Source organism: Cyclopterus lumpus, chromosome 18 (genome assembly GCF_009769545.1).
Source record: "Cyclopterus lumpus isolate fCycLum1 chromosome 18, fCycLum1.pri, whole genome shotgun sequence".
Classification (NCBI taxonomy): domain Eukaryota; kingdom Metazoa; phylum Chordata; class Actinopteri; order Perciformes; family Cyclopteridae; genus Cyclopterus; species Cyclopterus lumpus.
Genome location: NC_046983.1, coordinates 10,659,067 through 10,682,843, shown reverse-complemented (window position 1 = coordinate 10,682,843; position 23,777 = coordinate 10,659,067). Strand labels below are relative to the sequence as shown.

The following is a 23,777-nucleotide window of genomic DNA, read 5'->3' as shown; positions in this document are numbered from 1 at the left end:
GGGAGGAAGCCGGAGAGCCCGGAGAGAACCCACGCTGCCACGGGGAGAACATGCAAACTCCACACAGAAGGACCGCTCCGACCGGGAATTGAACCCGCGGCCCTCTTGCTGTGAGGCGACAGTGCTAGCCACTACACCACCGTGCAGCCCATTTAAAGATATGTCATCGTAAATCGAATAGCCGTGGGCTTGTGACCCTTCCCCAGGAAAATAATCGGCCAATCTGAAGGAGTCACCTCTGGCTCTTGAGAGATCGTGATTAGATGTTGAATAGCTACATTGGAAACATAATCAACAGACTAACTGATGTAGAAATCATCGTTAGTTGCAGCATTACATAGATGGTGTCAAATATGTTTTGGGGTATTATATTGAAGTACACAGTTGTCCCTCATACTTGTTACTCTCAGACATGGAGTTCTTTCCTGTGTCTAAACCCTGGTTGGTCCTTCTCCATCCGGTCATTCCTAGAGAGCAGAGAAGATAAAGGGCTATGAACCAATGGCTCTTTGTCCTCCACCCCGAGATGGATGACACTCTGCAGCAGTCGCTGACTGCATTAAAAGACCCCCATTCCACCGTTTCTCTCTTCCCCAGAGCACCTACAAATCTGAGCTTCTTGGGTTGGTGTGTGTGTGTGTGTGTGTGTGTGTGTGTGTGTGTGTCCCTCGGTGTGCATTTGTGTGGTTGCACGCCGCCACAGGAATATTTTGTCTCCACTAAATATTCCTGTTCCCTGCACGTGAAGGTATTAAAACATTTGAGCGGCGTTTGTTAGTACCGCTCTGACGAATGCATGCCAAACAGCCTCCCATTAAAACTGCAATGAGGCACGGTGGGTGACAATAAATTACTCCTGCAAACAGCGGAATCAAAATTGGTTACATAATTGCAGAGGCCGCTTTCCAACATTGGCTTCCGATTTTAAAACTGAAGCCACGAAAGTCCTAGCCGCCGGCGAGTGCTATCCCATAATGCTCTGGTTCCTGTCTTGGAACATGAATCCCTCCCTTGGGTGAGGGGAGAAATGCTGGGATGTATTCACCTGCTGTATCTGTCATATGCAGTTGGAGGTGGGTGGAAGTAGAGGAGTACAGGGAATCTGAAGGGAAGTGCACTGGAGACTGTGTGTGTGTGTGTGTGTGTGTGTGTGTGTGTGTGTGTGTGTGTGTGTGTGTGTGTGTGTGTGTGTGTGTGTGTGTGTGTGTGTGTGTGTGTGTGTGTGTGTGTGTGTGTGTGTGTGTGTGTGTGTGTGTGTGTGTGTGTGTGTCAAAGGCACCACATAGGCAGGCCACACTATTCAGAAAGTGCACCAGCAGCCTGTCTGTGAAGGGGAATTCGGCAGCGGGAGAGATTGGCATGCCTTGAAGAAAATAGTTGACTCCAAAGATGGATTATTAGATAACTGGCTGAATATCAATACACCAAAAACATTCCTACTTTTAACCAAATTAGGTTAGTTAAATGTTCTGGTCTAAGGGCCCCCTGACCCCTTGGCCAGAAGGCCTGTTCAGTAATCTATCCATGTTTGATATCATTTGGCAACTCCCTCACATCCACATATGAATTGTCAATGAGCCATAACTTGCATCACTTAAAAATGGTCCGTACTCATAACATGCCTGACAGCCACAGCTGCCAGTGTCAATATGACGACGCTGTCGTCCACCTGACTTTTCTGTTCTCTCTCCTCTTATTTCCGCACCATTAACTGCCATCCCTCAGGGGAACATTCACTGTGTTACGTTCACCTTATATTGAGCTGAAACATCTCAGGATGGAGCAAACAGAGCTCAGTATTTACCATGCAATGCATGATTCAGACATTTCTGCACGTCGAGGTAACTCCATGTAATTGTTATGAGAAGGAACTCAACCTTGTCCTGTTCGGTACAATATAGATCAGCTGGCCGTGCAAATAGCTCAGATAAGGTGAAAGGTCGGCCACTATAGTATCATGTGGAGGTGGGTCTAAAGGTTCTAAATTATTATTATTATCTAGATTTTTTTCTGGCTCTGAAAATAGATGTAAATGTAAAAAAAGAAAGAAGAGAAACCGTGTGTACAGTAGCAGTTACACAGCAGATTGCTGTGTGATTAATTCATAGATGCGTGCGCTCTGTTATGCACGACTTGCATTGCATGGCATGCTCACATCGGTAGCTTACCTACGGTATCATATTACACAGTGATGTCCGTGGTGTTGTAACTAAATCAAGCATAATGGAAAGTAATTGGGTTTTCATCCTTTTGTAGTTACCTAATTGCCAAAGGTGTAAACCTAATTGTTCCATTTTTCTTACATCTCTCCCATTACACAAATTGTTGTCAAGTTGTCGCCATTTACTTTCCCTGAACTAATTGTAAGCTTGGAAAAAATGTCAATCAACTATTCAGGAATGCTTTTGTTTTATATAACATGCAAGATGTCTGATGTACATTACATTTCTCCAAAGTTCAGCCTGCCACATTTAGTTTCTTTTGGAAGTCCACCAGAACTTAAAAGGCGTTTTGTGGGTTCCAACAGTTTCTGGCTACACAGCTTGAGTTTGTATAACCTTGTTTCTTAACCTGGGATGGGTGACCCTCAAGGGGTGGCAAGATGTGACGCTTGATGATGATGCAAGAAGCATATTTCTCCTGCGCAAAATGACCTATGTAGATTTAATTTAACTTCATTAATCTCTTTCTCTACTTTTATTTCTTTTGAAATACTGGACAGTTTTGCTTCTTAAGGCATCCCAAAAATGGTTCACTATGATGGGAATATCTCAACGGCTGGGTATCAAATCTCTATTTTTGTACTGACCTAAATGCGTCTGCATCGTCGCAATTTTATTAAGGCAACATTCTTGTACGGCTGCTTTTGTTAGGATAAGAAATAAAACATCATTTTAGTATCACGATCCAAACGCATGTATTGTAGTGACGGTAATATATAATGATGATATAATGATACCCAGCCCTTAACATCACTCATTGCTTATCCACAAGCTGTCATAAGGGAGCGTGAGTAGATATTGCTTCGCTTTGAAGGCAAAACGACTTCTCCCAAACATGGAGAAATCTGCCATTTTGAGGATTACATCCTCCTCCACCAGTGCTGAGATATCGACACAGTCTTTGGTAGAGAAGTAATCGTCTTTCCTTTTGTCTCCGCATGTGAAGCGACACCAACGGCATTAATCACAACGTTTTTTTCCCCTGCCGTCGGTGCAAAGCGTCGGAAGACGATCTGTAGCCAGCAGTGTTCGGCCTTTGTTTCTGTCACATTAGTGCCACGACAGTACAACACAAGTGGATTAGAAACTCAGAAACATGCTTAATATACTGTAGTCTGAGACCCTTTTGCGATGAACACTTTGGTTACATATCAAAGATGCAACCACATATCCATAAGCAGTTCATGTATTTTGATGCAAGCCGATTTGAGGGATTTGGAGAGGCATGAAACAGACCACGGATCCACTCTCGCAATCTGCGAGGATTAATGACCAAAAGCAGTTGGCTCGAGTCCATCTTTTTTTTTTTTTTTTTTTTCAATTGGACGGTAAACACAAACACGTCTATTCTAGGAATGCTCATCTCATTTTCCACCGCTGCTCTTCACATTTGAGTGGTTCGCTTGCCCCCCCCCCCCCCCAGCGTATGAGGAACCGAGCATCATCGTCACGTTGTCTCAAGCCCCTGATAGTAAACGACAATGCTGCCATAACACGACGGAACACATGCTGCGGCTTCTCGGCGCCGACGCGTAATCTGGCCTCGATGCGGAGAACATAAGAGTCGAGGTGATACCTCGGTGTTACCCGAGCCCGCTGGCACAGAACATGTGTGGTGTTGGGCTGCGCGTCCGTGTGAGAGGAGGAAGGCCCGCAACACGTCCCGCTGTTTACCCGGGGGTGGGGGTGGGTGTGGGGGGGGTAACTCTCTGGTTTATTATCGTAACAGAGAGCCGCTGCACATCGGGCGGAATTGAGTGACGCCGCGGCGTTGACACCATTGACACGGTTAGTGTTTCACTTGTCACTCTTGGTGATAAGCTGTCGTCAGAGCCAGTCTTAATAGATTTCCGATGAGATGCTTGTCCGAGGTCGGTTGATGAAAGTGTCATTCACGCTCCAGTTTGTGACGTGCAGGTTTCACAAGGTTTGTCCATCCAACGATACATTTCTCTTTTTAAATGGTACAGTAAAAATACAAGTGTGTGCACACAAGGACATGCATTCCTACTTGACACAAGAGCTTCACCTATTACTACCCTGACTCGTATATTGTCGTCATGCCAAACTGTCGCTTGTACAACTTGGTTTTGAGTGGGCTGTAACTCCCTTTTTGGTTTATAGGCACCATAAGGGGACGTAGCTACACACATATTAATACATTGAATGAAGTCTTATTGTTTGTGATGGTAGCTTCACCCACTCAACCTCCTGAGGACGGGAAAAAACCAAAAAAAAGAGTACAATAAAAATCCACTGTACAACTGCAGAGAATTTATATTATCTCTGTAGATGAGCTTTCATTAATCAGCTTGCTCTATCGTGCGATGATTGGCTGCGGCTGCTTTCACTCTAAAATGGTATACTAGCTTTTTAGTATTGCGTTTAGTATCATCATTAAGATGGAACTGGAGAAAATGGGCAGAGTTATAGCAGCAGAAGTAGAAATCATGATCTTTAAACATCCCACTTTGCGCTTAAAAAACATTGAGTCTTACATTTCCTCTAGTGCAGCTAATAATGACTTTTTATCAGACCCTCCCTGTTAGCAGGCCCCTCGTTTGTAATTCAGTTATTTCTGTTATGCATCCGCAGTCTCCAAGATCAAGCAGAGATCGCGGGACTGTCGACCCGATGACGTCATCTGGGTGGCATAGATCCCGCAGAGCCACAAACGGCAAAATGCAACTGCTTTTACCGGCTGAATAGTTTTATGACTCCTGTACACGTGTCACACGTGCGTTAGTCCAAGATAGCAGTGTATTCTTTCAAGTCTTATTGTTAAATGTTCGCGCTTGCTTTTTTTTAGTTAAATAAAAGCATCATTACAAATGATCTATGTGCATTGAACCCCTCTGTGCTCATGCTCCTACTTCCCTTCATCAACTTATGCATTTACCTCAGTAGAATTGGCCACGCAGAGGAGTAAAGTGTTTATAATGAATTATAATGTACAGTAAACAGCGATGCTAAAAAGAAGTGGAATGAGGAGTAATGTTTATTAGCGTTGGGATTTAGGAGCACTCGCAGTCAAAAGAGCATTACATTATGTTTTCATCTCGCGTCTGTATTTCTTATTTAGCAATATCTGTGCCCCCACATAATAGCAGCACACAGTGTACCACAGAGGCTAATATTGGGTTCGTCCTCACACCTCAGGATTAGTTTCATCGCTTTTCATTTGGCGATGAATCGAGTGTGAGGAGTTATGATTCAGTGAGTGAACACTGCTCATTACCCTGCTGTAATATCCTCTGTGTTAAGAAGTGACGAAGGGGTTCGGTGAGGGAAAACTAACCCGGGATTTTGATGGCCCTGTTGCGACCATCTGTGCAGATTTATCATTTTGATTCTTGATCTGGTACACTACGCACCCGGTTGAATAGAAAACCTGCGCCTGTGTTTGCAGCTCTATTGTAATTTGTTTGTTTTTTTGGGGCCGTATGGACACTTTTCGATGTCCTGCGCGGCTCGGTGAACAGTGGGCTGGGTGTCACATGTCGACAGCAGCTACGTGTCACGGTGTAATAAAAGAATGGGACCGAGGCGGAGCCTTCGGGGGGTGCACAATGGCAGCAGGTGGGGCTGCTGCGCTAATGGCAGATTGACTCGAGAAGGTGATACTGAGGGGGATGATTAGTCCCTTATAACCACTAGCGGCGGATGGGAGATAATACAAAAAGTTATTTGTTGTCAACTGTTTGTCCGTAATGCTGAATGTGCTGCTTGTGCTTCATGGTGCGTCACAACAACTTGATTTAGATTCTGACTCTGGCTAGCTCCTCAGCTTGGAGTGAGGCTTGGGGAAGGTTCTGGCCTCGGATGCGTCACTTAACATAGTGCTGAGTCAGACACCTATTTCTGTGTACAGACGGCAAACCTTCAAAGAAAAAAAAGTGTATTCACATACATCGATACAGACAGGAGTGTAGTTATGTGTGTCTTATGAACTAATGCTGCACATCAAAGCCCTTCACAATCCAGCTTGCCAAGGCTTCGTCATTATTTATGCACGATGTCCTCACACAACTGTGCTACCTTGTTGGACATTGTGGGCAAAAGATATTTTATTAGCCAAAACAAATAGTGGATTCACTGGGGTTCAATACATTAAAGTGCCTGCTTGGCCCAGTTGTGGAAATCAGGCTTCTGTTTTTGTGCCATCATTTGAAGGGGAATAACCTTTTCACTGGACCACATTTGCGTGTGATTGGTGGCAGTTGGACTCGGTGCCCACTGATTCAGACCATCTGGGCAGGTAGTGTAGCCCCGTGTGTTACCGCGGCAACGCGTGATGGCTAATCAGGTCCCAGGACGATGGCAGAGTGGCTCTGCGGACGGAGGTGTTGCAGGTATTTGTGACGGCAGGTAAACATGCCGAGTGTGAACATACTGACGTTTGTATCGCTGCATTGTTATTACTGTGATCGCTTTGCTGCCCGGCCGTCCTTCATGTATGACGACACTGCACAAAGATGCTTTAAATGCAAACGCTCTCACTCATCATCACCCCCAGTGCTGCAGAGTGGCTTTGAAAATATGCCTGGTGACAAACCTCTGCACCCACTGTGTTTCTTATGTCCTCTGAAGACCATTGTTAATTGATCCCCAATTAGTAACAGCAGGTTGCAGATTCTTTCCAAAAGGAGCATCTGGATGTCGAGCCTTCCTTTGCCAACTGCTGCTTAAATACTCTTAATTTGGACTTTCGTGCGAGTCTTAAAACCGGTCTTTGTCTTTTTGAGGTTGCACTATAACCACTGACTGCTTCTCCGCACATCCATTATTAGCATGCAAAAAAGTGCTTTTAGGATCATGCAGGATAACCACAAAGACATGCTTCATGCTTCAGATAATACCATTCCCTGCATCGCTGCTCGCAGTATTTTTCTCCCGACGCGGGGAGAAAACAAAAACTTTCTTCATTAACAATCTTCACATTTTGTCTCATGTTGATGACCACGGAACAGGCTTAATGAGAACCATTTCCTTACCATCTTTCCATTTAGTTTCCTCTTCAAACAGTGCTGCTGCTTTGCTTGCAGTTCTAAATGTTGCGTGAAAGTTGTGACTGCTCGAGCTTTCCTCAACTCTTAGCGGCCATTTAACAGACTGGATCATCACTTCCTTTTCTGATGTGCTTTTTGCATTTAGATTCCAACACACACGCTGACAGAATCATATTAATGTACATTGGGAAATGAAAGACGTATAGCTTGTTTTAGAAGGAGTTTTCCGACACCTCGCAGTGTGCTTTTGGAGGGCCGTGTTTTACGTCATGGAAAGAAAACAAAAAAAACATGTCTGCTCTCTGTTATTTACATTGTTCTTTTTCTCAAGAGGCCCTAATCTTTGTTATAAAATCTATGTCGCATGTTATGTCCAGCTGCTCGAAGGCAGAGTGGTTTTGATCTAAATACTATTCAGATGGGGAAAATGGAATCATAGCATGTATGCTTTTAGCAAAGTTACATGATATTGTTGTTTAGTCAACAATTTAAAATTGAAGTTGATACCTCTCCCAGATATGTATTTGGAGATGAAGAACGCTGTTCTGGTAATACTTTGCTTTGTCAGGATTAAATCAAGTGTGCCCTCTACTGTCCAAAACATGACACATGGCCTTTTCCCATGTGTAATTGAAATGCTTAAAACACCTAATATGAGAAACGCTTTACTTTTCTTTTTCTTATTTCTTACAAACAATATATAGTGATGTGCAATAATGAAAAGAAAGGGTGTTATTTTGCAAACCAGATTACATTCGTAGTAAGTAAGTACACTTTTATGTCGGTAATATTTTTTTACTTCATGTCTTACGTGTATAGCACTTTGACAATGATAACCAGCTCTTATTTAAATCATTTGTCTGGTTTATAGGTCCATATTTTTCTCGTTTGAATGAAAGCCATGTCAGGAGTTGCTTGTAGGCAGCACACGCTGGTCATCACGGTCTGCTCACTGCAGGAGGATAATGTGACACACACCTTCTGCGCCAATTTCTGGCATTTAGTTTATCAGTTGAGAGGAATGGCTCCTGTCTAATAAGAACAGGCTCCTCCATTAGTTTTGCTGATCAGATGTCAGCTCTCTTACTTCACTCCAAAAAGGCATTGGGATAGAGTCACATGGTGTACCGCAGTGAAATAAGCTTGAAGCTCCCATGGGCTTTAATAATTATGTAGTGATTGATGCATCTACAGTACCAGTCAAACATTTGGACACACGTTCTCATTCACATTGAGTGATGTAATGTATGTATTGACCACATCACTTGATAAATTAATGTCATGTATGCATACAATCTGCTTTGGGTGGAGAACATAACCATGTTGAGATTATTTTAAAAGGCAAAAAGCTGACGGAGATACACACTTCACATTGCTTTGCTGCCACCTAGTGGTCAATATATATAGTGTTCCTGTGGCGATGAAACTAATCATACATGTGGACAAACTGGGCCATTGCAAAAAACAATACATATTCATAGTTTTATATTAATCTACACAGCCAGCAGATACATATTACAACTATATAGTTGGCCAGTAAAATAAAATATTCATATTGAAAGTGAAACAAACTCATATAGTGAATTGCACATTTTCCAAAACACAACACAATCATTGTTTCATCACAAAAACTATTAGACCTAATCCATCATAAAAGTTGGACCTTATATCTCTGAATATTTCTGCTCTTCATTTACTTATTTGCTGGTTTGCAAAAAACCTCTGTGATGATGATCATGTACTTGGAATTACATATAGGAATATGTTCAGAATTGGTTTACATTTACAATTAAACGAAACCGGCTCCGACAAGTTTTTAATGTAAATGTAGCGCTTTAGTTGACTTTAAGAGCATCAAAGTGCAAATATTTATGTATTCACCATGTCTTGTGTTCACTGCTGCTACAATTAAACTATAGATCAGAGGAACAGGAACAGCTAGTGAATAGAATATGAAACACTGTTGATGTAATTTACTGTTTCCATGTGTTACTCTGGCACCTTATAGCTTGTCAGAGGGGCTTTATGAAAATATGTTTACGCTCATGTCTTGCTTGCTTTGGTCTTTAACTTGAGCCACCTCTGTGCAGCAAATCCGTCGCTCTCCTTGCTTCCTGTTGCGATGGCGTGACCACATTTCCATTTGCCTGTGCACACCGTTAGTTCAAACGACAGCCTGTGTCTGAGTCACAAACACCTACGGACAAGAAGTGTTCCTTTTAATGAGGTGCTGTATATGGCTCCACGTTGACGAACAGCAATATGAAATGAGAGGAGTGAAAAAAAGCCTTTAATATAATGGACAGACATATAAGTATGTGGGCTGCTGAGCCCCACATACAGCTACATATTCGAGATGAACAAGCGTTGCATTTTAAAGCAGATGTTTGAACTCGCCAGGCCAAATTGTTATTGACGATGTTATGTGATGAGATGGATGTTTTCTATGCGCTTAAATTCAACTTCACTTCAATTATATAACACTTGTGCTGCCATCTCTTGTTTCTAGAATCCCATATCGCTAATGAGATGGTTTTCCTGAAGCGGCGTGGGGAATCAGCCTCAGTATGTGGAGTTGGTTTCTCCCCAGAGACATTTGATTATGCCACTCTATTCTCTCGAGTGCCTAATTTAATGAAAAGTCATTACTACTGAAACATAATCAGGCTACCCTTTGAAAAGCCACGCTCAGCGGATTTGGAATGAACGTCCAACCGAGGCTAGTTTAAGAGTTCGTGCTAAGTGGATAGGCTTTTGTCTCTTTCTCGCATTGCTACTTTTGTACAAGTAAAACCGACATTATCTGCTCGTGCTGTACACAGCCAGCCAGCTAAACATCCGAAAAGTGTCATTGTGCTGGTTAGCGTGGCTGGGCCGCTAGCGTGGCTGGGCCGCGACCAGATCACCTACTTTTTTCTTTTTACTTTTAGGCCACATGTACACATAGCCGGGTATTTACAGAAACAAATATTTCTGCCCCTCCGTTTTCAAAAAAAGTTTCTGTTTATATGAACCCGCATAAATACGCCCCCGGGCGCCATCATAACTATGCCAAACCTGTAGTCGGCAGTGTAACGAGAAGGATAAAGACATGCAAACCAATCAGAATTCTCAAAACCAACAACAACTACGAAAAACACGATCAACTTCCTTTTCGTTGGCAGGCAATGTACCTCTGCTCCTCGATGTAAAAAATCAGTTGTGTTTGTAAATACAAACAGGCCAAAAGGGTTTGCATTAACGCACAAATGAGCACTACCTTGACACCATCCATGATCAGTAGCCTAAGTAAACTAACTGTAAACATAGGACGCTCACATGACGTGAAGCATTTTTAGTCGCATACTGTGACGTTTGACAACCTAAAACTCCGTTTGACGTAGTTCACACGCAAACACAAAAACTGAGTTTTTAGAAATGATCGTTTTCCGTGATAAAACCTCCGTTTTTTGTGTAAATGAAAGGCCAAAACGCAATGAAAATATATGCGTTTTCCCATCGTGTAAACGGGGTCTTAGTACATACTGCAGCTGCCCTTACACAGTACGTACTGTTGCATGCAGTATGCATTCAATTGGATCATGCTTCACAAAGTCGCTGCACAAAGGATTGTGCTTCAGAATAGCCAGAAAGGCTTGCACATTACAAAATGCGAGTACATCCTGGAATTTTTAGCATAATGCATTTGACATACTATGGCTGTATTCGAAACTGCATATTTTGCAAGCAGCACACATTGATTTGACCACAATGTAACATGTAGTATGAAAAGCAACATGTATAGTATGCCAAAATTAAATGACCAAAAATGAATAAAATAGGCAGATGTCGTATTGACTTTGAAAGTTTTTTCGGCGTCAGACCAGAGACCAGAGTCACTAAAGTCAGAAATCTTAAGGAGAGGAGGTTTGATATTTTCAGAACAGCCGTCATATGTTCCAGCGTAACAATCCTGAGCGAAGACTAATGACCATGCAGAGAGTTATTTGTTCATCTTCTTTTGTAACTCATTATTGAGCTTTGTATCAAAACCGAGCCAACTAAGCCAAAAAGCAACAGCCGGCAAAGCAAGGGTTTTCTTTCAAGGCAGATGAAAAGCAATAGACGACTCATTGGGGATTCAAAGGTCCTTGACCTTCAGAATTGCAGCAGTCACTCACTTCTCTGTGTGTGTGTATAGTTTACAGAGCCTCCCCTACTGTTTGTACCTTACCTCTCTGTCTTACATACTGATCAGGCCTCAGAGCAACACAGTGCACATGGCTGACAGGAAGCGGGTTAATGGCGTGGGTGAGTAATGATCCTTGATTGCAGTGGTTGGCTGTTCCCACTCTGAATTGGACTGCTGTCCCAGTTCATGACATGCATTGCTGGAAGTACTTTTCATTCTTTTTTCCTCTTTTGATGTCTCTCACATCAGGCCAGAATCCCATTATGGCATTTTCTACCCGCTCCGAGCAAAGGATTGAAAAGGGAAAAGATGTCACTGTGACCTGCAGACCTTCACCGTAATCCGGAACAAAGCTTCCCCAAAGTCGCTCTGAGTCTGCCAAGTAAGCAGTCGCAGGATCAACTCCGAGGAGGCAATCTATTTTTTTCCATTGGTTGTATTATGGGATGGGAAATGCATTTCACTTATAAAGACATATTCTTTCTTACTTTATTGTAACGATGTATTTTTTTCTCGAGGGTGTCGGGGTCAAAATGTCATTCCTCTTTCTATTTCTATTTTCTCTTGGCTACAAACATGATTGCCAGCATGTAGGGATTCATCTATCACATGTTTCACGTGTAGTATTACAACACGAATATCTCACTTGCATTAATCTGCTCATAATCCTCTGCATGAGGCATACTCACTGACACTGCTCACCAATGATTTACATCATTTACATGTATAATAATCAGCCACTGGCGGCCTGAGTTCTCAGCACTTAGTTTTTAATGGACGCAGCATGGTTTCCTCCCCTTGTCCTGAGCAGAAGGTGTAGTTAAAAGGTAGCTAGTAAGGATTAATGGTCATCTGCATCATGAGCTCTCTTGGCCTGCCTCCAATCTATCCCTCCCAGTGGGAAAAGGGTGGCAGCGCCCCTCTTCCCAGCATGCTACTGGCTCTCTTCCCGAGCGTGATCAACTGGTACAAAGAAGCTTTTGCAGAGTAGAGATCAGATAGCAAGCTCTCACTTCAGAGCGGGAAAATAGAGGAAAGGAGGGGGCTGCAGAGTGTGCGCGTCGAAATTCAAAACTCGAGAGGCACGCATGTTTTTACTCCCACTCCTATTTCTCTTCGTGCTGCCCACGTCGCTGGGGTGAATATAAAGGGGAGCTTGGACCGGAGACTTTAGTTTTTTTTTTCATGTTGAGCTTCCCAGCAGCTCTATTTCGCTTGTCTCCATTTTCAAGCCATCCTAGTGTGGGAGTGAAACGTGTGTGTGAAATATAGCAGAGCTTCCATATCACTAAGCGAAGAAAGTCCGGAGGGCATCATGGGGGCTTTAATGGTCATCTTCTCGATTCAGCCGAAACAAAGACGCAAGACTACAGGTAGGCTTGATGGGCAGGAGAGGAGACGGTTCAATTTGATTCATTTTTTATGAGCAGCTAAACTCATTTCCTAATATTAAAGGTAATTGTCTGATTTAAAAAAAGAGAGATTTTGGGTCATTTCCCATGTTGTACAGTGGAGTTTTGGTTGAAATGCATTCAGTGTTTGAGAATGTCGTGTGTGTGTGTGTGTGTGTGTTTTGGATTTCTGTTTTCAGAAGGTTTCCCATAACTCTGCTGTTTACGCCATAATCCCATCTGAACTCATGTTACCTTTGGGTAAACGGCTCAATTTGAACGTCACAAACTTGCTCGACTTTTTTCCATTCGCTTTCCCCCCACTATTGATTTTACAGTGGCAGTGCGCACACGGCATGCCACAGCGGCTCTCTGCCAACGCGGTGACACGAGCTAATGTTACATCGCTCCCTCCCTGCAATCATGTACTGATCAGCAGCAGCGTCACAGTTTGTCACAAACGAACAATGAAATATTTAGTGGGTGGCCAGCGGACAATAATTGTTGGTTATATTTAGTTGCGTATTGTGGGAGACAGACACAATGATTGACACCCGAAGTATGGTAAGTCATATTTCACTGTGCTGTTGGGAGAGAGCTTGAAAGCAAAATGAATGAGAGACCCTCTCAAGCCACAGATCAAAGAGTGGGCAGTTGTGTGCATTATGAGCCCTTCAGGAAACAAGAAAGGAGAACATGAGATCCAGATGCACACACAGCTGTACGGTGGATAAAAAGCATGCACTATACCACTATACCGTGCTTATTTGGAGATGGACCTATTTATGGTTTTCAGCTCCCATGAAGCAGATAAAGGGAACCAGAAGAACAGACTGTATTTAGAAATTGGAGGACAACACATTATTTGGTTGGTGACTTTGATGGCTTTTGAATGATGGTTATGACTCAAAAGATGTACTGTAGCTACGCCTGTCAAGCTCTTTGTTCTCACACAATGCTTATAAGATTGGCAGATTAACCATCAAAATTCATAATCCTAAAAAAATATATATATATATAAATATATTTCAGATGGAGGAAGACAACAAAATACAGTCACATTGGATCACAGCAAATTACAGAAATGATAACTGTTGTTAGAAGATTTTACCAGCTAGCTAATAAGTTAACATTGGCTTCATGAGTTGTACAATAAAGATGTCTTTGACTGACTTTTAAAAACATTTAGGACGAGGACTAATCAATGTGTATATATTTTCACACTGAATAAATATTCAAAACAGGGCTTTTTTAAATATGATAGGTAACCTGTGCCTTCTAGTATTCCTTACAGAATGTCGGCCATTGATGCCACGTTTCCACTTGTCTGTCTCGGGACATTTTCTCCAGCCCTCCCCCTCGTCTGTGCTCCTTCTCCAAGTGTTTCTGGGTCTTCCTCCCCCTCTGTTGCCTCGTGGGTCAGTGCTATTGGGGTTTGTGTTGATTGTGTTGTTAACATAACCTGTAGCCTTTTAAATGTAGTTGGTAATTATCGGTGGCCTTGGAAGACATGCTGGGTTTTAACTGCTGTAGCCGTATATTAGCAGATTACAATCAGTCTGTTAAATCAGTTTCTTGCACTTTGATAGCTGTGATTGGACAATTGCTGTTTAGGGGAGCGGTTTAGTGAAAGCTCAATTAGCTGAATAACTGATTAGTTAATAGATTAGTTAGCTGTGGATCAACACACAAATTAAGTCAGTTAAACATTTGCTGGTTCTTGTTTTTTCACAAGTATAACCACTTCTTTTTTGTGTCATTGTAAGGTGAATATCTGTCACTTTGGCTCCTGAACATTTTGTTGGACACTTGTCAGATTTAGTTTAATAAACAATCGATTCGTCTAATAAAACACCCTAAAATGTACTGATAGTGAAAATGAACAATTAATTGTCGCATTTGAAACACTATAACACTCACATCCTCAAAGAAGGTTAAAATAAAAATGAGTTTATTGTAGAAATCCAGCTCAAAAACTCTTCTTTTATTGAAAATTCTACCAAAAATGTTATCAAAGCCATGTACCATTCTGATTTACACTGTAAATCAGAGTGCTCTTTAGACGAGGACACCATAATTAAACAAAGCACTGTCCTTCAACCTCAGCCCTACTCCACTACCCACTCTAATACATCCCATTAATTATCATGGCCGCACTCATCTCCATGACAAGAGATGATGTTGCAATAAGCATCCATACAATTTGCCCTCCAACTCCTTTTCTCGCAGTGTCTCAACTGTCCTCAGGATAAGAGACACACGCCAGTGGCATTATGGTGGTATACTCGCTGATGTGTCGTGCTTATTATTGTCAATACTGTTTTAAATGGCTTGCCTGTTTGTGTTTCAGAAGCTGTTATGAGTTGAGTTTGTGTGGGAGTGAGCTAGGTACACTCAGAAGTAGGGCTGTTCGAATGGAAACAGCATTAACGATGACTCAGGCTCGCGTACAGATGACAAAGTTGACTGATTCCGCAAAAAAACAAAAACAAATGTTATCACTAAACTGAACGAATAATCGATGTAAACTAAAAGGAGAGATATGCTGAGGTTTGTTTTCTTGAGCTTTTCCCTCGTGACATTACCCCGCAGAGTGATGGAGATGTCCTTCCTGTCGCCGGCCCCGTCTCCCTCCAGGCCTTCTGGTGTTTACACATCCGAGTGGAGACTTCGGACCACAGGGAGCGCAGCTGTCATTTTTTTGGGGGGTAGCCAGTGCCACCAATCGCTTGCTCGTAGCCAAATCTGATGGCATGAAAATCACATTGAGAGCTGACATCCCTTCTCTTTATACAAGCAGTCTCTAAGCGTTGACCCATTTGAGTATAATGGCAGCAAAGACGTGTACCGGCACCATTTTTTAAACAGCATTTTTCCGACGCACTCTTTGCGAAAGGCTTGTCTCCTTCACTTGTGAGAAAAGGACTAATGTTTTTTTTTTTACTGTATATTTAAAGACAGTCTCTTAGTCAAAGGCACATAATTACTGTACAAATGTCCCACATGCCCAAACCACCAATTAGATTTTTTCCGACCCATCTGCCACATGCAACATTTTGTTCAGAAGCGCCGGATGGGCGTCACAATATGACAGAGATTTGAGAGAACATTTGGTATGGACATGGTTCTTTAGCACTATCATCTCACCTCAGGCGTATCGCAGAAGTCCTCTCAGGATTCTGGTGAATGCCCAGTGGTAATTAATATTGGGTGCATGATGTTCAGAACGTAATTGTCCTTTTATTAATTACTCTGAGCTGCTATAGGCTGCAGATCCATTACCCGACATGTTTCTGATACAAGGCTTTACCATTTGGAAAATCATCCTGATGAAATAGATTTCTTCTTACAACAGTTGGGAAATGTCATTGATTTCATGAAGCCACATGGCGTGTGAAAGACTCCAGATTTGCAAATGTCTGATATGCAAATGCTCAAAAGGCTGCTCTTACATGAGGAAATGAGGAGGGATCATCACACAGCTCCCACTCCCCTCCGGGTTTCCTTTTGTTCCCCTCTGTTACAAGCAACATGTAATCTGTGCCCTTCCCAAAGGCACTGTGTCATTACACTGTTCTGCTTCTTTTTTCTTCTTCAGTTTTCCAAATTAGCATTTAAATTGAAAAGAGAAGCCGCATCAGTTGACTTTAGGGCCGCGAGTTTGTGTTGGGGTTTCCCGTCGAGGAAGTTATGAACTCCACTCCCACAGGACACCTGTGTGAAGAGAGCTTACCTAGAACTGGATGTATGACCGGCATCCGGCTGAGAGAGGCTCCCCTAAAGCTTCGCCGTGTACAGACATGGATGTTTCTCACAGTGCGCCATGGCGACGCATCGTGACATCTCCAAAGCAGGCAGATACTTGCTGGAGGATGCAGTCTGGACTCTCTTTCACACCTCCTTCCCCACCATGATGCAGACAGCTTCCGCTGTGCAACGCCTCTCTCAGGGACCTCCGCCAGTCAGTACATTTACAGTGTAAGAAAGCACACCCAGCTGCTAAAGCTACAGACTGTATACAAATAAACATATAATTAAGATATGTATGTTTATCCTATTATTAGATAGTAAATACACAATAAATATAAGCAGTCCAAGCTTCATGTCCAAACTGGGAATATTCTTAAACACATCATACATCTATTAATGCAGACAAGGAAAATACAATAAATTAGTTGTCTAATATTACCCCAAATACCCCAAATATTTGCAGTATTTAAACTGCCTCATTGACTCATTCCTTTTTCCACCTAATTTAGAGCTTTTGAGTTGTTGGTTCTCACAGTTTCCACTTGATGGCAGCAAAATCCAACAAACATGCTTCTTGCTGTAAGAAGAATGAATTGACTGATATATATTAATATATTCATATTTAATATTTGGTCATTTACTGTAAGAAGCAGGATTATAAATGTGGGTCCGGTCAAGTTGTCATTTATCAAACCTTTTCAAAGTTTTTGGCAAGATTTCACTCTAATATTGTTTTCTATTAAAACAAAGAGCGTTTTTTTTATTGTACTCTGTATTAGGTTATGTTCTCCTTCCAAGAAAATGTCTTACGCAACAAATTTGACACGATCCATTACTGGAAATTTAACAAATCACATTAATTTGCAAATTGAGCCTATCATTTGAAGGTTACAGGCCACTGGGGCCTTCCTGTGTAATTTGTGTAAAATCCATTGGAGGACGTTAATTTGTTTTAACGCCATGTTGCAGCACTTTGCTTTCTCTGGAGATGGGAATTCAATTGTAACGTGATTTAAACACAAGGAAACTGATATATTTCCTTTCTTTGTGCTTATTCCTTTACTTTAAGCGAAGCTTTTCACAGTGGCAAAAATAGGGGTAGTGTTCGGTTCAGGAGGGATATTGAAATGGATCATTAACTATTGTGTAGACTTGTTAAGACATTGCTTTAATGCTAATTATAATAATATTTATGGTCAGCACTGGCGATATTGTCTTCAGAGACCAGCACGCTTCTAATGGGAAATCAGAGGGCTGTCTTGTGTAAAGAAAATAATTGCTTTTATCTGCAGAGACTTTTAAAGCATCATTAAGTTGAATAAATTAAAGGATAAGGCTGGCAATACTCTGTATTTGTATTAAACAATGCGTCAGCCCATCTCTCAATACCTTCAATGTACTGTTTGTTTCTCTGCTCCAATTAGTTCTGAGTTGAAGATCTTAATAATTGGATCATACAGCTGATGTGTCGATATATTATCAGCAGGAGGAAATGGTGCACTTGGGACTATTTTCAGCTGCGGATTGATACAAGTTGGTGCTCTTGTATCAATCATGATATGTTTATGATTTTGAAGGAACAGCATTGTGGCTCATTTGAATCGTTTGTGGACAACAATAGAGCTCTATGGCTCAGTGGGATAAGAGATATCAGGCTTTGGCTTCAAAACACAATAGATAAATTAATTGTTGTGGTTCGGTTTCATGGGATTTGCCCATAATAAGGAAAATAAAGAATATCATCAATCTTACCTTTTTTAAAAAAAATATATATAAAAGTAATTGAGGGACAACCAGTTTTGTTTTCATATCAGAATCGGTAATAAACTCGTAGCGGTGTTTGTGTATTATCATAATCATCATAATCATCACAATTGCCACTGGGTATCAATGATTCACTGACGTATTTTAATGTTCTGCTGATACACTCACGTCATGTTCAAGTGTTACTTTAAACCCAGTTTATTTCCCAGTTTGCAGGTGCCACTACAGTATCGTGTGCGCTCCCAGCTTTAACCAACACTCCACTGGCAATTAACTTCGTCACCAATCACACACTGATTGATACGGCACACTGTGCGCTGATGATGTGCAAAAACAGTGATTATGTTCATTAACATAATCCAAGGGCCTTGATTACACTTTATGCAAAGCTGTGAGGTGGCAGGAGAGCTGGTGATGGAGAGTGCAGGCAAAAAAAAAGGCAAAAAGTAAGTTAAATTTAAAACACAGCTGGAAGTTCTTTGCCTCTCTTTCTAGCGACACCTCTTGCCTGCGGGACTTCTATCACATCTTTTAGTCACCCTTACAACCTGTGTTCTCTCGGTGCTCCCTACGCAGTTGCCTACCCTGTCATGTCCAGAGACGGCACACACACATACACACACACACACACACACACACACACACACACACACACTTGGGGCTCTATTTGCTATATTTGGCTCTTGCTCATCTGCCACAAAGAAGGAAAAGTAACTGATAGTGGGCTAAATGCGCTGGCCAATAGCATGCACAGCACAAGGTTGTTTCTATGGTAAATCCCAGTCCCAACAATTCCCTTTGATCTGACGAGCTGTGAAGATGAATGGAGGATCGTCTCCTCGTGTTTTTTTGTACTAGGATGTGGTGAATATTGCTCTGCGTGAAAGAAACATTTCTATTTTTGAAAAAATTGGACAAAAGCCTCAAGCTCCTTTCATCTGCTTTTGGCAACGAGATGTTCTACGCTCATAGTTTCATGTGTACTCGTACCTGGCCAAATAAAGCCCATTTTAAAGACTCACAGAGGTCACACTGTAAAACGTGATGGAAATGCCTATTTCAATATCTATAGGGTGTGAACCACTGAAGGACATGGACATGAATTTCCTGGATTTTAAACGGTGGCTTGAAGACTCTGATCGTTTTATATACAGACATGTTAGCACAGCCTGTCGTGTAATTGTGGATAATGGATGAATACAAACACAAGAGACACGTTTGTTTCCTTTGTTTCCAGCAGCCACTTGCTGCTGACTGCGAGTCCTTTCTTCTCTGACCTCTCCCTTGTCATCTCTCCCTGAGGTGACGGGGAGGTTCTTTCTCCAGCTGACTGATCAGTCCGCCCACAGCTTCTTTGTTGAGCCACAGCTCCATCATACCCGTTATTAGTTCCTTAACAGAGTACATATTGAAAAGTGGGGAAATATTGGGAATCTTTTCCTGTCTCTAGGGGGAGGGGGGAAGGCAGAGTTTGTGATGAGCTGTGTGTCTTTTGCTCTCTTGGGACCAGATGATATTGGGATTATTATATTATCATCTTTTGCCTCGCTAGAAAAAAATAGATCTTGGCTAAATACAGGATACAATTGAGGTATTTTGTACTCTATGCCATAAAGTATATATATTTTATCATCATTATGGAAAACAATAACAACGATGAGATTCTACTGTGGATGTGATATTGTAGAGACATTTTTTTAATTTGTGTGTGTGTATATATATATATATAGGGAATTGTGTATCTTGCGTGAAATCTTGCGTACTTAAAATATAATTCATATTTGTTGCACAAGTATTTTGTAGACTCTATCATTCTTACTTTGACATTAAAAAGCATGCTAATTGGAGGTCAAGTGGCCTTGTTGCCCTAATTAGTGGGAACGCTGAATGTTATGGATTATCATCATCAGACAAGGAAAGAGGGAATACAGCTTTACAGAAAGACCAGTCCAGAATTTAATTCAGACAATATTTTGAGAAATGGAGATTAGTTTAAAAGTCGTGTCTATGTTACAAGATTAAGAGTCTCCAGCCACGTAGCTCCGTGAGGCTGTGAGGTAATGCTATTGTCAGCATGCCGCCATGACAGTGCTTATAGGCCATCATAGTTTAGCATACTAACATTTCATAAACACAAAGTGCATTTAGTCATCAACTAAAGTATTTGCCCTGACGATGGCTAATGTCTGTTAAAGTGAGTGTGTCTTGATTCACAGAGTGTCGGTGAATAACCATTTCAAATAAAAGCTACACATGTCTCTCCTTCTCCTTCTTTTATTCAATACTCCTGTCCATCATTTCTCTTTCTGTTTGTCACAATGATCAGGTTCATCCCTTCCATTCCCCTCTTTTCCTCCCCTACCTCTCTTGTTCCATCCTCTCCTCACGCCCCCTCGTCTTTATCCTTACTACTCCCATCTCCCCCCCCTCCTTCCTCTCTCTTCCACACACTTGTACCGGTCTCTCACCAGAGCTTTTAAATGTGGAGTTTAATGGCCGGTGCTGCACGCTGAGCTCCGAGTCTTTGGCCATGGGCAGGCTGTGACCTATCCGACATGTTGACGATGAACTTCGGGGGACTGGAAATGATTGCGGTGCTGGTGGTTGTGGTCCTCTTTGTTAAGGTGCTGGAGCGGTTTGGTTTGTTAGCAGTCGGCTACGACGGTGAGCAAAAACTTGCAATCTGTTTATAGTTTTACGACCACTTGTTGTTGCCCAAGTTGTAAAGAGAGTGGTTCTGTGAGATTATATGACTTTGAGTTTGTCTGGTGCTTCTGCAGTGAAGGCTGTCATCTTTTTAATATTTAATGTGTCTATTCAGACAACATGCCTCTCCAGATGTTTGGTCCTGATTTAGGATGAACATCTGTTGTATTTTTAGTAAAAACAAGTTTGACTCTGTTTTGCTAATTTGGTGATAATATACTTCATGCTTCAAGGTGTACGCAAACATTAAAAAGAGATAGTTTGTCAAAAAGTGTATTTTTTCTTGCTGTATGATTCTTCAAATTATGCGCTCAACTTTCTATCACTCATCAAAGCAAAGCCTCTGCAGCTGTCCTTCATGCTTTTTTAAAATTAATAAATTGCATCTCTCCATGATCCAGCTGACTTTGCTTCACAGTCGTGATGACTCATGTGGGTCAATGATAATAATCTGACATGCTTTTAATCTTTTTTTTGTTAAACTTTTTGCTGTTTCTCAATATTATTGAAAGCTGTAATTTGACATCAAACGGTCGTTGGAGCATCTGTACACTATTCTTCCACTTTGATGGTTAGTGTATTACATTTTAATTAAATTGCATTGTATTGAAAGCTTGCGTCATCTGTGGATTGCTCATTAATTTTCAAATGAGCCAACTGAGGACTGCATGTAATTCGACAACAGCTGGAGCCACGAGATCCTGTACAGAGCCACGATGGCATGTGCTGTTACCTCAGAATGGAAATGGTGTAGCAATGCAGCTATTTATATAAAGGCTGTATATTAATAATGTGAAAGACAACAACACTTTAGTTTTTCTCTTTCTTTGGCATGTTTTCCATGTAGAGGAGAACAATGGTTGAGTGTGTTTCATCAAAGCTGTGACTCTAATATTGAGTTGTGAGGTCTCCACTGAAGACCACCTGTTGTGTCTATGCTCTGCTGACTGTACAGGCAGCCAAGCTGTTTGCCGTATGGCTCAGCTTTCACAAGTGAGATGCAAGCACATGTCTGCTTACCAGCCCAAATTAAAGAAGTTATTTAGATCATGTAGAATTTAAATATTTGCTTATTTTACTTACTTTATTACTGATATTTACTCAATGTAAGAAGTTATGACGTTTGTTCTTTCAAACTCAGCTTCCTTATTGGTCTTTGCTAGTAATTCTGTTTTCTTGGTGTACAATCCCAAATTAGTTTTATATGAACGCCTACTTAAAGAATGCAAACGGCAATCGCATTCACACTTGAAATATCACTGAAGCGAGTTTCCTCCATTTTTGGTCGCTATACTCTTTGTGTGAGGACGGTGGTCTACACAGGAGTACAGGAAATACAGTAATCCCAACATAGTTTTTGAATAATTAATGCTATTTTCCGCATTGTAATCAGTCATTTGAAGTGACATTTTGCACGATTAATAATGTAATCTGTGTTTGCTAGGCTACAATACTTCTATAGTCGTAGAAGCCTTTTCAAATGTAACCAACTTTGGAAAAGGGAATTGTATTTTGCCTGTTTTCAATTGGGCCTACACTACCGAGTATTAATTCGGAGCACTGCACATGCAACATTTCAGTATTTATTTAGAAAGAGCTTTTTAAGATTTCAAGTGTTTAATATGATAGAAAAACATATTTGTTTTTGATAAGGATGAGTGCCCTTGTAGAGGTCTAAATGATCCCAAGATGCTCTTTATTGTATAGAGCATCTTGTCACGGTAAAAATGAAATGGATCTTTCCAAAAATGGATCTTTCCAAAAATGCATCCAACAAGCAAAGAATACAACATTTATAGGGCTGCTCATTTCTCTAGTACTATTCCACTTGATGGCCTAAGGTTAAAAATAGACTTGTAACACAGCCGGATGCAAATGGCTCTTTTCAGTCTCTGAGCCACTCTTTAGTAGCATGGCAGTGAGTGACAGCAGTGAGTGACAGCGGTGTGCCACCAGCGTGTGGGATGTGACAGCTGACGAGGGCAGTCTTTGATAATTATTCCCCTGCAGGTGTGGATTTAACATGCTAGGAAGGGATGTGATACATGTTTCTAATTACAAATGGACAAAAGCAGCAGATTGTTACTGCAACATCCAGGTGGAGGGCAATGAATTATTCTGTTATTTTTTTCCCCCACACTGGCTTGTACATGTTAAGATGAGACACTCCAGTCAAAAGTGAATGTCTTTCATGCATTGGTCAGTTTTGAGGGTTTTGGCTGTTTTGCTTCCTTAACATGTTTTCTTTGGAAAGTCCACCAAAAGTTAGCATTAGATAATTCCTCATTTGCATATTCAAACATTACATTTCAGAAAACTTCAACCTAATATAAAAATAAGTGTGTTGATGTAAATTATCATCTGTGGAAGTTCTATGGGGATATCTATTAGTTAATGTGTTACCTTTTCTCTCTGTGGTGGCTTACGATCCTATCTGTAAAGGCCTATTTAAAAAAAGTCATAGGTTCACTTCAGTTGTACTTACATACACCAACTGTCCAGTTTCATTCATATCTATATGATCATATTATGTAGCATTCACAGCCTGATTTATGTCTAGAATGTGTGACAATGAGTGACCAATAAAAGATATTCCAAATTATCTCAGTAAAAACCTTTGACTCTCCAGTTTTCTGTTCCATTGTAATACAATAACCCTTCATCTGCATATTCAAAACATACAATTTCAGAAAACTTGCAGTAATCCCCTGGGAAAGTTTAATAGCGATTGTACATTTAAAAAAAAAAAAATCATATTCACCTG

The 23,777-nt window shown here is 41.3% G+C and overlaps 1 protein-coding gene across 2 annotated transcripts in view; it reads left to right on the top strand.

The window, feature by feature from the left end:
• The window catches only part of kcnip4 (Kv channel interacting protein 4), a 93,625-nt gene that overhangs the window by 37,678 nt on the left and 32,170 nt on the right, over positions 1–23,777 (top strand). The window contains exon 1 of one of the 2 annotated variants that reach the window (XM_034557175.1): positions 20,872–20,971. The exons of the other annotated variant lie outside the window; for it this stretch is intronic. Coding sequence (XP_034413066.1) covers positions 20,872–20,971 — 100 coding nt within the window. Of the gene's footprint in view, positions 1–20,871; positions 20,972–23,777 lie in introns of those variants that run through there. 2 annotated transcript variants of the gene reach the window in all.